This window comes from Habropoda laboriosa, unplaced genomic scaffold, assembly GCF_001263275.1.
Source record: "Habropoda laboriosa isolate 0110345459 unplaced genomic scaffold, ASM126327v1 scaffold578, whole genome shotgun sequence".
NCBI lineage: Eukaryota > Metazoa > Arthropoda > Insecta > Hymenoptera > Apidae > Habropoda > Habropoda laboriosa.
Window position 1 is genome coordinate 2095103 of NW_017100941.1, and position 16524 is coordinate 2111626.

General features: G+C 37.0%; 1 protein-coding gene across 1 annotated transcript; it reads left to right on the forward strand.

Annotated features, from left to right (window-relative positions):
• Positions 1-3033: 3033 nt before the first annotated feature.
• On the forward strand, positions 3034-15249 carry LOC108577586 (nuclear receptor subfamily 2 group E member 1-like). The gene is made up of 4 exons (XM_017940769.1): positions 3034-3100; positions 12886-13122; positions 13731-13954; positions 14578-15249. Exons 1-4 carry the CDS (start codon positions 3034-3036, stop codon positions 15247-15249), a joined length of 1200 nt encoding a protein of 399 aa, XP_017796258.1.
• The last annotated feature ends 1275 nt before the right edge of the window (positions 15250-16524 follow it).

The window sequence follows — 16524 nt, forward strand, 5'->3', positions numbered from 1 at the left end:
CCTCAAACCTCTCTATTTCTCTTTGGGACGCAGAATCATCGAGATTATTTAACACAGTGCAACTTTATAAGCTGTTCTGTTGCATTTTTCTTTGTTTGAAAAAAATAAATAAATAAAACGAATGTGAAAATAATATGAAAATTTTTGACCAAGTTTTATTGATAATATTTTATTGCCGTTGCAAAAGTTCATTTTGACAACATTATTATCCCTTTGCACTCGGAAAGGTTGCAAATCGAATCTTTGAAATTTTTGAAAATTAACTTAGAAATAAACTATACTATTTTGTATTCTCTATTTCACCGTGGTGGCCCATGGGGTGGATTTATCGAGGCCCATAGATCTGTTCTCTGTCTTCGTTATTTACCAAGTGACGATTATTTATTATCCATTATTATTATCAACTATAATAGTTTCAACTACAGGCGACTATGGCGACAGAAATGGACGCAAAGTAGTAGGATTTCCTATTTACATCCTTTGCAAAAAGTGGTTGCACGAGACTTGCACATCTTTTGCTAATACTTGTGAAAATTATGAAGAATAAAACGTACCATAAAATTTTTCGTTTCGTTTGCAACTTTCCCAACCTTTGATTCGGATTAAAATGGCGTCACAGTAAGGTTAAGATGCTTAACGAATAAGTTCTTCATATTCTAAGGTATCTTACCTCGATGCATTACCTATAGATTACATTTTTCTCTAAGCAGTCCTTATTTCGTGAATAACTGACAATTAAAACTTATACTTAGTCAAATCTTCTATTTCAATTCCCTCATTGTACTGAATAAATATTTATATCCATCATAATTACGCATTTATTACATACAATTCTATCACTTCAAAAAGTAAAATCCTATTTAATCCGTAAAATCATCTCGTAAGTCGCGTAAATCTCCAAAAATAACAGAAACAACGCTCTAATTGTACTTCGAAAACCTTAAACGTACCTATAGGTAGATAAGTTTCTAAGACAAACTACGCGTTAAACCTTCGAAAAACACAATATCGATTCCTATTCCTCGTTATCCCCAGCTCTTCTGTTAATTAATCGTTAAATTACCTACGAATCAATCTCCCCGCTGCAACCAATGTTATCGTGCCAATCTCCGCGTGGTATGCATAGCAGAAAAGAAATCTACCCCGTGGTTGATATCATCGAGATGGTCCTTGAAACCGGTATATAGGGTGATGATCCAGCTCGCGATCGAGAGATCCAATCTCCGTAATATTACATCGGTTATGACGGATTCTTCGCGTAATTCGTGCGCTCGGTAGGCGAGTGCGCGTATACAGGCAACCCTAAATCGTGTTCCTGCGCGAGGGGTGCGCTCATCACGAAGGGATCCGGCATGAGATAATTCAAGATGGAGTCAGGGAGTCAGGAAGCGGCGCATCTGCCTGCTCCCGGCATTATTCTATAGTGTACGTTCTGTTTAACCTCCTCCACGTATCTCTATTCAACTACTCGAACGGGGATGCTTTTTTTCTGACCTTCGCACTCTTTTCACTTTCTTCGCTCGAGTGTTTCTGTCTTTCTCGGATCCTCTTTGTACCTGATATTTTCATCCACGCATCGGCAGATCTGAAGAGCGACGGATACGAGGTTTGACGAAAATTGCGGTTATTTCGACGATTGTTTCGACGCGGCTGTACCAATTTCTGCTTTCGTATATTTTTTTAATAATGATAATGACAAAAATTATTTATTTACGGGCGTCTTTTATTTAATATGTGATACGAAGGTGCTGGCGTGTAGAGTAGATAAAATATAAATAATGAAAGAAGACGAAGATCCTTTTAGATTTTAATAAAAGAAAACCTCGCGCTTCACCGCGAATTGTAAATTGATTGCAATTTCCTTTACTGTCTTCGTTTATTCATCTGTAGGTGATATTACTGCATAATTGAAAAGAAAATGTGGCTAAATATAACGATATGAATACAGTGTAATAATATTCACTACATAAGATATGTGATCTTATTTTCATAAGTAAAAAGGTGATTAATAAATTAAAGTCGCATTAAACTCTAAATGCGAATACATCTGATAAAAATTATTAACATCCTTATATTCTGAATCTCAAACTAAATCAAAACATTTATTTACGGTAAATTATACTCATCTTCCATTCATTATAAAAAATTACACTTACATTATCATTACCCATTATCAATTCTATGTTCTGTTATCCTACTGAAAAACTACTATTGTTCCAGCAAACTTTCACCCTTTCACGTTAAACCCATCAAAAACACTCTCGTCTCAAGACACGAGAAAAAAAGAAAAACAGAAAAGAACTGTATATAGGAATAACCACGGAGGCCGCTGATTATCTCTAATCCCAGCGTGAACGCGACACAAAATTAGCTCCGTCCGTTTGGAGGGGGTGACGAGCCGGCAATCGCACTACAGAGCCACGGCGAAAGGGGTGGAAGTGGCTTCGTTTTCACCTCTCTGCCGGTTGAATAGGAGCGAACAAAGGACGAGAAAGGTGGGGGACATCTGACGTCCTCGTTCGTTCGCCACCTCTCCCCTCTGGCTTCGCTGACGTTCAACCCCCAGCCAGCTCGGGGAGGAACCAGCTCGTTTCGAAAGGACCGCCCTTCTCCAAGGGTAGGGAAGCTGCTGGCCAATCGAGCGTCCCGACGTCGTTCCTACCGTCTGTTTGAAAACGGCCAGGATCCGTGCTTACCATCAAGAAGTCCTGGCTACGATGACTGTCAGTCACGTTTCATCGCGGAGTTAGCCCTCGGTTCTCGAGTGTATCCGGAGGCAGTAACAGGAAATAACGTCGAGTAGTCGTTCAGTTTCAACCCGTGGAAAAAAAAGCTTCCTCGTCACATGCCAGCTTTTAGTCGAGAACAGGAAACCCGCGCGACCGTTTCACGCGATCAAAAGTGCATCGATACATCGTGCACTTTATTGTTGTTGTTGTTGTTGGAGCTGTTTCTCGTTAACTGCGGATAGGATTAACAGCCTCTTCGCATTTGCTCCTGAAAGTGGTGGTTTGTGGTGATAGACGCTTCAAGATGCAGAATCCGGAATCACAGATAGGGCACATGCCTATGGTGCAACCGAAGATGCCTGCCTCGTCGAGTAAGTTTTCAGACTTTTTTTGGGGGGGTTGTGGTTCGTTCGAGCTTCGATGGAGAAGTGGCAGATTGTCTTGGAGATAAGGAAATTTTCTGCTCTGATACGGGGTGTGGCATGAATTTGAAGATCAAACGACCGTGCTATGCGATTGTTTGGAAATGTGTTTGTGGAAGTTGTTTCATTAATTGCAGTAGTATGTGAAGTACCTTCTAGTCTTCGAAAAAACAAACTGGTGATTTGTAAAGTTTCTTCCCTTTTCTGTATGAACATCATGGTTTAAGTTTCTTTGATCATCTGTAAAGATTTTTGTCTCTGAACTTACAAATCCACCTTTGTTATGCTTCTTATTTTATTTAAATCAATTTCAACGCGTCTTTTAATGTAACACTATAATTCTTGAAAAACAGCTTCTAGAAACCTAAACAGAACATCGAATGAAGATGTAAAAAACACAAAAGCATCTACTCTCAGGAAGCCAAAATCTAAATCTAAGCTATGACAATTAACACTCGATAACCTCATTTCACATATAAAATTAATATTTAAACAATCGACTGCACGTGAAATCGCATCGAAAGACCTTACGTTGGACGAAATTCGTACATTTCTACTTACAGCGGCCCACGCTACCACTGTTATCACGCAAAATTTAATTTCTCCATCCAATTACACCAAAAAACAAAATTGATCGATTAATTATACCTCTAAAATTTCTTCCTGTCAAAATTTGCTACAAATTTTTACCGTGCCATTCTGTCCTTAATCTCGGAATTAGCGTCCTTTTCTCCAAAAGATTAACACGTATAATACACCCTTTCGTTCCTCTTTTTTCTTTTTTTGCACTAATGCATGGTGAAGAAGGAAAAGCGCCTCTGTTCCGGTGTCGCGTATATAACGGTAGCTATATTTACCGTGTAGGAGGCAATAAAACAGAGACCGCGTTTACGACGCTCGTTAGCTCTGAAACCACAGCCATAAACGGTACTGTCTGCTACCCTCCTCCGGACGTGGTGTCTCCATCGGGGGGAGATAGTAATTGCCCACCCTGCGACGGATCATACCTGAATAGAAGGTGTTAGCTTTTTCCCAATATTTTACCTCCTTCCTGTAAGTTAGGACTCGCAGGTGACGGAACGTTAACGACCCCGCGAAATTCTGACGCTTGTAAAAAATTTTCCTACGAGGATTGTCAGGCTAAAAATCGACCTGTTCGAACGCGGCAGATTAAAACAATCCGTATTTCTCGGCGAACAACAGAATTTCAGGTGTGAATGTGGCAATTTCGAGGGATGCTATTGAGCTGAGCTTTAACCCTTTTACTGTTTCGTACGTTTCAGGAATTATGTGAAGTACTTGGAGTAATTAGTTATTACTAGACTGCGAATTTTTATGCAAATTTATATTTTTAGTAAAAGTAGTAGAATATGGACTATAGAAAAGGAGAATATGAACACTGTAATTTGGATATTTTGTATATTTGTTCGTATTACGTGCATTCTGTGCAAATCCGCAATCTAGTTATTACAGCAGAGTAATTACGTCATTTTATAATACAGGGTGGAGATTACAACTCTGCTCCAAGGGAAGTTAGAGAAAAATCGTAGAGGAAAACGTTACACTGTTTAACAAGCTCCTATCATCCTGCGGTACGATTTTGTTTTAAATGGAGCCAAACGATAAACTGTTCAGTGTGGGGAATTTTGTATGTTAAGTAATTAAACTGTTTGAGAATGGTGTGATAAAGATACATATGCCCAATGATCTAACAATAATTCTAGGGGTTGATCATCTGTAAAGATTTTTGTCTCTGAACTTACAAATCCACCTTTGTTATGCTTCTTATCTTATTCAAATCAATTTCAACGCGTCTTTTAATGTAACACTATAATTCTTGAAAAACAGCTTCTAGAAACCTAAACAGAACATCGAATGAAGATGTAAAAAACACAAAAGCATCTACTCTCAGGAAGCCAAAATCTAAATCTAAGCTATGACAATTAACACTCGATAACCTCATTTCACATATAAAATTAATATTTAAACAATCGACTGCACGTGAAATCGCATCGAAAGACCTTACGTTGGACGAAATTCGTACATTTCTACTTACAGCGGCCCACGCTACCACTGTTATCACGCAAAATTTAATTTCTCCATCCAATTACACCAAAAAACAAAATTGATCGATTAATTATACCTCTAAAATTTCTTCCTGTCAAAATTTGCTACAAATTTTTACCGTGCCATTCTGTCCTTAATCTCGGAATTAGCGTCCTTTTCTCCAAAAGATTAACACGTATAATACACCCTTTCGTTCCTCTTTTTTCTTTTTTTGCACTAATGCATGGTGAAGAAGGAAAAGCGCCTCTGTTCCGGTGTCGCGTATATAACGGTAGCTATATTTACCGTGTAGGAGGCAATAAAACAGAGACCGCGTTTACGACGCTCGTTAGCTCTGAAACCACAGCCATAAACGGTACTGTCTGCTACCCTCCTCCGGACGTGGTGTCTCCATCGGGGGGAGATAGTAATTGCCCACCCTGCGACGGATCATACCTGAATAGAAGGTGTTAGCTTTTTCCCAATATTTTACCTCCTTCCTGTAAGTTAGGACTCGCAGGTGACGGAACGTTAACGACCCCGCGAAATTCTGACGCTTGTAAAAAATTTTCCTACGAGGATTGTCAGGCTAAAAATCGACCTGTTCGAACGCGGCAGATTAAAACAATCCGTATTTCTCGGCGAACAACAGAATTTCAGGTGTGAATGTGGCAATTTCGAGGGATGCTATTGAGCTGAGCTTTAACCCTTTTACTGTTTCGTACGTTTCAGGAATTATGTGAAGTACTTGGAGTAATTAGTTATTACTAGACTGCGAATTTTTATGCAAATTTATATTTTTAGTAAAAGTAGTAGAATATGGACTATAGAAAAGGAGAATATGAACACTGTAATTTGGATATTTTGTATATTTGTTCGTATTACGTGCATTCTGTGCAAATCCGCAATCTAGTTATTACAGCAGAGTAATTACGTCATTTTATAATACAGGGTGGAGATTACAACTCTGCTCCAAGGGAAGTTAGAGAAAAATCGTAGAGGAAAACGTTACACTGTTTAACAAGCTCCTATCATCCTGCGGTACGATTTTGTTTTAAATGGAGCCAAACGATAAACTGTTCAGTGTGGGGAATTTTGTATGTTAAGTAATTAAACTGTTTGAGAATGGTGTGATAAAGATACATATGCCCAATGATCTAACAATAATTCTAGGGGTTTTGTAAGAAGAAACTGATTACTGTGTAGGCTAGTAGGGTCAATCTGACTGAAAAGATACAATTCATACAAAATAAATATCTTTATTTTATTCGGTTTCACATAAACAATTTTCCCCTTACTTTATTATTTATTTTTAAACCATCTACCAATCAAAATCACCTACTTACTTCACTTTGTGTTTTAATTTTTCCTAACACTTTTAAGATAGTGTTACAATACAGGAAAATTTGTTATTTGAATTTTCTTAGATTCTATTTGTCATTGAAATTAAAATACCCTTAAGATTTTCAACCCACTTTTCTTCTCACCAAACAACCTCTCAATTGTTAATCAAAGTGTACATTTTCCAATTGAAAAATACGATTGTCATTTTGAGAACATTAATCACGTGAAAAAAGGGGGTCGTGTTGCTAATTATCTCGCAGCTGGAAAGGGTGCACGCCATCGTACCGCTCATCTTGTGTGAAACAAATAGCATATGCGGCATTTAAACGGGTCGAACGATCCTCCATTTAAATGATTCGTCCCTAGTGGCATTCATCCATGAGAAAATAACGGCAGATGATCGACATATAACGCGGTAACTACGAATCTCCGTGGCGCACTAACAGGTTGTCGCGGGTGGTTGAATACGAGCGTCATTTGTCGAGAAATCAATGTGCCTAATTCGCTACGGTACCAGTCAATTTGGAAATTGTTTCGAAATACACTTGTGTACAGTTTACTCGCACGACAGAATTTCGTAAACCGACATACGCGCGTTCTGCACATAATTCGTTTAATAAAACTTTGATATCATATTATCTTGTAGCAAATACCGGAAACCTTTAAAATTATTGAAATTCATAATAAATTCATTCTTCTTTAATTTTTCAAGCTAATTCCAGAAAATAAATGAGAGAATAAAATAATTTAATAGTTGCAAGATATTACCTATTTAATTAAGAAATATCTTTAAATGCTTGTACAAAGAATCAAATCCAAAAATAAAAGCTGCAAGGTATTTTTAACCTTTTCGTGACAAAATTATCTTTTTTTTTTTCAATTTGTTATTCATTTTGTCTGTAATGGATCCTAAATTAAGATCAATTTTCGTTCAAATCCTCAAGTGGAATACAACAGTCTTTTCAACGAATTACCTCGATCATAATTTCTTCACTATTAAACTTTCTGTCTATACTAAAAATTTCCGAAAAATCTTCCCCTTACTATGCCAGTCGAGATTGCACCAAACCATCGCGTTAATCCCCCTCCAAATTTTCTCTATCGGGTTCTTCACATGAGCCCCCGGTTATTTTTCATTAATTTCCTCTAAACTCTGCATACGATTACCGAACGCATCGCAATAACAAAACTCTTTAAACGAGAGACGTGGGGAGTAGCTGGTGAAGAGGTGGAAGTGTAAGATAGGAAAGAATCGCGTGGATCTTTCGCCAGAGGGTGGATCGGTAACCTGCAACCCTTATACACTCGCTACACACCAGACAGATGACGAATGATCGCGTGTGTATTTCACGTGTATGCAAGTATCACACTTAATCGAAGGCGCCCGTTTCCCGACACATGCCGCGAAATTCCCATGCTCCACTAACGATGTGCGTAACACCTGATGGACGGTGACACTTTGACATGAACGATGATGTCATCCACGAGATCGAAGATACTCCTTTCCTGTGTGCCACGTGAACGTTCAGAATTTTTCCGAATTTCGTTTGAGATTTTTTCAATTACTTCTTATTCCATATTTTAAACTGTTGTTTATATTTTTATTTACAAGGAGATATAATATTCGTGCTATTTGGAAAACTATAGAATTTTCTTTGATGTTTTTAAGACGTTTTAGTTGGTTGGTTGCTTCTTTTTTTGTAAGGAAAGAAAAATCTTGTAAAGTGGACTTGTATGAAATGTTATTCTTAATTTTATCTAGTGTTTGTCGGATCAACTATGTCTTTTAACATATTTAAATTTATTGTACACATGGGCAAATGTGTATCAAGTTGCTTGAATAATGACTTGAAAGAAAGATTTACATTCTCGTAATAGTATGGATAAAAGCATTTTAATCCCAGAATGTCCGAGATTTTTCGTCGCGTATAATTCTAAAGAAAGATTATCCCAACCCGCCTTTAAATGCTGTTTACTTCTTGTAAATAAACTTTCCTTCTTGCCTCTTGTTGAAGCTACTGTTGTGAAGAAGCTGACGTATTTTTGCGAAAACACGTAAAAAGGCTTTATAAAATTGAATTGTTAGCAAATAATGTTTAGTTAATTTTTCTAGAAGAAAAATCGACAAGAAAGAGTTAAATTCGCTGTCTTCGAAGAATCGTGAAAAGACAATTTATCTATTCATCAAGGAAAACTTCTGAGACTTGGAGTTATGCTCAACTTTTCGTTCGACGGCGCAAAATATACAACTTGGCCCCTTTCACCCTTTCACCCCTAATCGCGACAAACTTTTCCCTCAATTTCACCGTCACGAACCTGCATCATCGAAGTTGCCCGGCCAATGGGCCTTCAACGATGAAAAATTCCGAACAAAGTAACGCTTCGTCCGCAGTGAATCACATCCGGTAGACGAATCAACCCCAAAATTAACCCCCCGACGACAATCGCAGTTTTAGGGGAGCGAAATTGAACTATTTACAATTTCCATGCTCTCGATCGGCGAATGAAAAAAATTATCACCAATTAAATATTTAACGAAATATTAATTGTACTAACAATAGTGAAATTATCGAGTAAAACGTCATTTCAAAAAACCACTTTCATTGGAAAAATGAGAATTTTATTGCGAAGAGAAATTAGGACTGAAAAATTTGTTCCAATTTTACATTTGTTTATGAATGTTTCAAATGCTTGATGATCCAAATATCTCATACATTGAAATTGTTTAATTAATTTCTACAAGCATGGAAATGAATTTATTTCGTTCAAAGTGATATATTTATGAATATATTCTACAATTAATATTTATTTTCCAAGAAACTGCGTTGTTCTTGCTATCAAAATATAAATATTAATGTACGGTGCACACGTATCGCAATCAAGGAGAGCGAAACGAAAATTTCTCTTTCGAAAATTACTTAATTACAACATTATGAAACATGCATAAGCTAAAATTTACCTACTCGCTTCAACTAAATTACAGTTCAACATCTAACATTTTCAATGCACCTACCTACCAGAAATATATTCCAAACAATAAACTGAAAATTTTCAATTTTTGACACTGTGACACTGTTCAATCATTTATCGTTTAGTCTTAAAGAACGTTCGATAGGCTTGAAATAAAAAAAAAAAAAAAGAACTGACAATCGAAGAATCATGATCGAAGAATACGTAAGGCGAAAGGTGAAAGAAATAACGTAGAAAGCCAGTCGATTTTGCAATCCCCTTTTTCATTCGAGGGTGCGTTCCAGGTTCAAGCATGCAATTTGTGTGTGGCTAATCGCAAGCAAGCGTACGCTTCGGCACACCGTCTCCTTTCCAGCTGAGGGACGGAGTTCGATCACTGTAAAAATCTTATGAATGATTGACGAACCGGAGGAAAGGAAACCGATGGAAGGAAGATCGGTAAAATATAGACCTCGATTCCACGTCGATGAAAAATTCAATCGCGAATGACTCGCGAGCCACGCCGATCGAATGCAACTTTGATGCAACGCTTCATGGTGCATTGCGTGATTCTACGATGAGAACATCGCGTTCCTCCGTGTAACACCCCTCTTCGTTCTTTCCTACGAGTTACTTTGAAATTGTTATTGAAACGAGAGCGCGTATAATGCGCAATGATAGACTCATTCCACTATCGATTGCTGGACATGAGCAAATTTTAATACCAAAAGTGTTTCTTACTTGTCGAGTCTTTTTGAAATGAAATTATAAACTGTTATCTTTGCTAATTTAGTCATCTTTGGCATCTAAACATTAATCTTTAGAAATTACAGTCGCTGCTATTTTGTAGAGAAATTAAATGAAAAAATACTTTTACGTTCTTTAAGGGTAATATAATAATAATGATATGAAAAGTTTTCGATTGAGTCAATTATTTCTTTAAAAAAAAAAATGCCAAATTTAGATGTCATTTTCAGGCCTCAGAGGTGGCTTAATCCTTTAGGAATAGCTGAAAAAGTTTGTTACATTTGAATTAGATAAGGCTGCGAAAGCAGTGAGCATAATTATTAAAAATTTTCAAAATTCTTTAAGCAAAGGAAGATAAGAAATTCTGGCAAAATTATAACGAAAAGATATTGATTAATTTAGCAAATTCTGAATTCCTCTGAATAACTGAATTGTTTCTTTTTAGAAATATGGCAATTTTAGCAAATTTTCACCTAAGAAAATTAATACGTTTTATTATGTCATAAAATTCGTGGGAAGACGTTTGCTGATGTTTCAGCGAAACTCTTGCACGTGAAAAATATACGTGTTTGTAGTTCAATATGGCAATTTTAGCAAATTTTCACCTAAGAAAGTTAATACGTTTTATTATGTCATAAAATTCGTGGAAAGACGTTTGCTGATGTTTCAGCGAAACTCTTGCACGTGAAAAATATACGTGTTTGTAGTTCAACTTTCCCTTTATCGTGGGAGAAAAGGGTCTTCGGTATCATGCAAGGGTGCACCCCTGTCATTGCAACCCGCTAATTGCAGTAGTTAATACACGCGGATCATATTTCGTATAATACGCACATTTTCATCAATATTTCACGTGAAAATACCCTTGCCGATGGTTCCTTTATTTCTTCTTACATAGGAGACTTAAAATCGCTGGAAATAGTAATGAGTTTAGATCGGAATGAGATTGGAAAGCGAAATGCAGTTCGTGAAATCAACAGGTTGCTGTTGCAGAATTGAGCTTGAAGAGCTTCTCCATATCGTTGTTTACTAATTAGTTACTTATCTAAAATATTTTATCTAATTTCTCATTTTTCATGATGCTCTCGACTAATTATTTAAACCTCCACATATTTTTTACATTCTAAGCAAAATTAGAATGCCTCTAGAAACTCTCCAATTTAATGACTGTCTTACAGATGGTATTAAATTAGAAAACCTCATTTTTCTCATTAAGATAATTTTAAAAACACACCATTTCATTTCACAGTTATAATAATTAAGTTAATACAAAACGTCTCTGAAAACAAACCCTTAAAATAATTTTCAATCACTCTCGAAAGTGTCTCCTTAAAATCGTCCACATCCCCTCATTCTCTCAACCAAAAAACTCTAACGAAAAGCTTACACCGGAATTCCTATGAAATCTTGTCCTCTCATCTCCCAAACAAACACAGCTCGAGACCATCCAACAATATCCCGTCGACGAATCAACTCGTCAACAAAATTTTCCCCGCGAACTTCTTTCTATTCGACTCGCTGGTGAAAGAAGAAGAAGAAGAAAGAAAGAAAGAAAAAAGCGACCGGAGTGCTTCGAAAACGTTTAACCTCCTCTCATAATAAGATCCACGTTAAGTAAGATAAAGGAGCCGAGGGAAGGCCGATCAAGGGAGATCAGGCGATACGAGCGAAGTGTCGTGTTTCTGGCTGCTCACTTAAGGGCTGCTGAATGCAGCAGCCACATCCGGTCCATTCAACCCGATTCACAAGTCTCGTCGGGCTCAATGGCGTAGGCGGAGCCCGTGACAACGAATTGGTGCCCCCATTATAAACGCAGCACACCCTTACTGTCCCACGTAGAGGGCCAGTACGGCGAACAGGTATAGAGAGAAGCGCGTACGTCCAGGAGGTCGTTCTAACTTGGCGACAAATCGATCCATTCATCGGCGACGTCATTCACGGGATCCGTGTTTTCGCTGGTAAACGGGTTTCGATCCAAAATACCAGCATTCTTTGGATTTAAACGCGCCTTTCTTCTTGCATCTTTGCCATCGGGAATGGTTGACAATGCACACCGTTTAGGCGAACATCGACTCGCGGGGTCTAGCCTTTCCTTCGACCATTCTCTTTCAATGATACTACGTTGAATTTAGGGAAATCGAGGAAACGTCAGATAGCTGAAGACGATAGTTTGGGAATTTTATGAGAGGTTGTTTTTTTAATAGCGTTTCTGAGGAATTTTTGCGTTAATCCTGGGAAGCACCGAGCTGCTGATAAGTTTAATTTAATTTAAACCTAATTCGTTTGTGTTTATAATTATTTTCCGACAAAAACAATAAAGTTTGAAATTTTGCGGATACCTTTTTATCCTCCCTTTAGGTTCTTAGTGATAATTATGGTGGTTTGTCTTCATAGCATAAGTTCAAAAATTTATTCTGTTTGCAAATTTGTCTTACTTATAATATTTGGGACCTTTTCAATTTATCAGTGACATATATTCTAAACTGCTTATGTTCCTGATGTTTTAAGCATCATTATGGTATAAGCAAAAATAAATAATTTTACGTAACACTTATAGTGTGTAATTTTTAACGTTATTATTATTATTTTAGCCAGTTCTTTAATCACTTTAAACTTGAAGAAACTGATGAAAATTTCTCTTATTATTCCAGGTCGTATTCTTTACGATATCCCGTGCAAAGTTTGTCGAGATCATTCTTCGGGCAAACACTACGGTATATTCGCATGCGACGGATGTGCCGGTTTCTTCAAGAGATCGATACGGAAGAATCGTCAGTACGTTTGCAAGGCAAAATCTGAAGGCGGCTGTATGGTGGACAAGACACATCGGAACCAATGTCGCGCCTGCCGTTTGGCAAAGTGTATTCAAGCTGGTATGAACAGAGATGGTAAGTTGAACGATTATGACAATATAAATATTATTATATATGAAATTTTTAACATTGAAAAATGTTATTCCTGAAGACAACAGGTGTTTGATTATTTTAATTTAAAAATTAAATTTTAATAACATTTCAAGTATTAAAAAATATAAACTAAATACCTGGATTTGAGAAATAAAGAATCAATAGGTCCTTCACTATTTTAATTTAAAAATTAAATTTTTGTTACACTTCGAATATTGAAGGAAGCTCTAAAATTATTAATATCACATTTCATATCACCTGTGTATACAACTTATTAAATGCCTGATTGGAAAAATAAAGGCTTCTCAAAATATACAAATTTTCACATAATTTGTAAAGAGAGCATTCAAAAGTAACATAAGTAAAATAATATTTGTACCAATAAAAATATAACGTTTAATTTGCCTTAAAAAAATAGACAATGTTTCTATATAACATTTAAGTCAAATAGTTCACAGATAACTATATCTCTCTACCAAATTTCCGAAAGGTACGCTGATTTCAGAACAGTATAACGGACTAGGATAAATAAACATATTCTCCAATGTGTGTTAAACGACGAATTAACGCAAATTTTCGTATTTTTCCAGCTGTGCAACACGAACGTGGCCCACGAAACTCGACTCTACGAAGGCAGATGGCCTTATACTTTAAAGAACCCGAAATGATGGCCAACATGGTGCCCCCACCAGCAGGAGCTTTGGATCTGGCTTTGCCCAAACCACCGAATGAATCTCGAGTTTCTGTCACAGCGCCGGCCCCTCATCATCCCCTTCCACACCCTGTTTACTGCAACAACATGGCTATGTCGAAGGTACGCCTAATTCCGCAAATGATATTCTATTCCATCACTACACCGAATTTTTAAAATTAGTATCATCCGATACAAAATATTTTCCAAACAATCAGGTCTAATCAAAAATAGCTTGAAATCTAAGAAGATGAAATTAATAAATATTCAATAATAGAAATAATCTGGAAATCGTTGAAAATTATGTTTTAAACTTTTGGACTTTTCTTTTATTTCAAAATTAGTTAAGCTCCAACCTAAACATTCTAATAAATTTCCTTTATTTTACCTATCAAAAAGTCGAGCTATTTAGTAACAAAAAGAATTGAAAATTAAAACAGAGAAATCTTTACAAACCTCTAAAAAATTTCGAAATTCATAAAACTTTCAGACACTCCTTTTCCTTCAAAACTAACAAAATAAGGAATGTTCCTAGCGAAATTTAAGAAAAATCGTGCTTCTAATACAAACATTAATAGAAACCGAACTGTACTCGTTACTTAAAGGCGAATTCGGTGCATCCCTCAAATTATCACCCCAGGATAAACATTCCCAAATTTCCCTACGAACTTTCAAAACTCCAACCAACTCAATACTTCAAAACGCAACAAAAAAAAAAAAATCTAAAATTCCCTCGAAAACTCCAGATTCCGGTCAGCGTAGCGGGTCTACCGTCCGTGTCACTGATCCCAGCGATAACCGCGGAGTCCATCTGCGAGCAAGCTGCGAGGTTGCTGTTCCTGAACGTTCACTGGGCCCGAGATCTAGCAGCTGGAACGAACCTGACCATGGAGGATCAGTTGACCCTGCTAGAGTCTTCCTGGAGAGAACTATTCCTTCTCGCGGCTGCCCAAATCTTGCCAGGGTTGGATCCAACCCCTCTTCTGCCGCCGGGACCTCAGGGTCTCAGCATATCCATCGAGGTGAATCGGTTCAGAGAAACTCTGGCTGGTTTCCACGCGATGAACCTCGATCAGCACGAATTCGCGTGCATCCGAGCGATCGTCCTGTTCAAAGCTGGTTTGGACAGCGAACCTTTGCCGAGCAGTCGAAGCAGCAACGGATCGGTCTCTCCCGGCACAGGAAGTAGGCTCAAGGATGCCGCAGCGGTGGCAAGATTGAGAGACGGAGCGCAATTGGCTCTTGGACAGAGGCTGAGCGGCGCGTCTTTCGGTGCTCTTAGGTTTGGAAAATTGCTGATGTTGCTTCCCATGCTTCGTTCTGTTTCTGCTCACGCTATTGAGGAACTGTTCTTCAGGAGGACCATCGGCGTCATTCCTATCGAGAGGATCATCTGTGACATGTACAAGGCTGCTTGAACGAAAGAGATCGACTTAATGATGATATCATTTGGGAATTTAAATGGGCACTTCGGTGAACGTAAATGGTTGAATTTGAAAAAATGAAAATCGTGTACGGTGAAAAGAGGTACGAGTAAGTAGGGAATTTGTATGACGAAGGTGTGTTTATTGGAATATTCCTTTCCTTTGATGAATAGTACGAAATTTTTAAGAAAGTTTATACAGCAACTTTAACGTTGCTTTCTGAATAAATTGGAAAAAGTTTGGGCTACCTTTTAGAATTTCGTACGGTAAAAATTGGCAGAAGAACGATTTCACAAGGGAATATACGGGGGATTACGGAAAGACGTGCAAAAGTGATAGAGTTAAATGTACTTTTACTCCTATAGTGATCAGATGAATATATAAGTAACAATCAGCTGTGATGGAAACATATCACAAAAGATAACGCGTAACAAGAGCGAAGTAATCGGCAAACGAATCATTGATTATTTTTCTATTATTGTATTATATTTGAACAGAATCTCGTACAAGGTACGACAATCGCAATAATCCAGCAGCTGGCCGGCAATGGCTTTAACGAGAGATACTTAAAATAGTTCTATGATTTATTTACGCGAAACAATCGAGTGGTGAAGAAATTTAAACGAACGTTTAAAGCAGATGAAAAATGCATAATTTCGACTATAAGAGATTAGAAATTTAAGATAGTCGTAATTTCATGCGAAAAGAAACTTTGTTTTAGTCGCATTCGTGGCAATATGAAACTCTTTCTAACGTAGATTCCGTTATCAGTATCTCAGAATCGAAGTTGCGACGATTAATTAAGAAGGTTCGATACCTGCACTTCGACGCAACTGTAAAAGTTGCGTGAACTAGTAAAAACAAAGGAAACAAATCTTATGTATAAATGTAAAATATCTACGACTGTACGAATGAATGTTAGACAGCAATGATTAGTATAAATTTACGAAGATGATATTATTGTGCCGTTGGCACGTTTCTTATTGTAAATAGACCTTGAAATATATATGTAAATAAAATGTTACAGATCATAAATACGTTTTACTTTTCTGAAATGTAAAACTCTCTAATTCTTTCCTTTCTTCATTAAACTTAGAAAATTCGTCTTATTTTTTATTTAACGCTCAAAAAAACAAACGAAATAAATATAACGGGCGAAATTTATCAGTGCTAATTAGTTATTTGAAATAAGTAAAGAGGAATAAAAATTTAATAAAAAGATATATAAAGATTTTTTTCAATATTATTTTCTCCTTTCTTCCTTTAAAT

Coding starts and splice junctions, on each gene's coding strand:
- LOC108577586 (XM_017940769.1), top strand. CDS start 3,034: ATGCAGAATCCGGAATCACAGATAGGGCACATGCCTATGGTGCAACCG. Junction 13,123..13,730: donor AGCTGGTATGAACAGAGATG/GTAAGTTGAACG, acceptor GTATTTTTCCAG/CTGTGCAACACGAACGTGGC. Junction 13,955..14,577: donor ACAACATGGCTATGTCGAAG/GTACGCCTAATT, acceptor CGAAAACTCCAG/ATTCCGGTCAGCGTAGCGGG.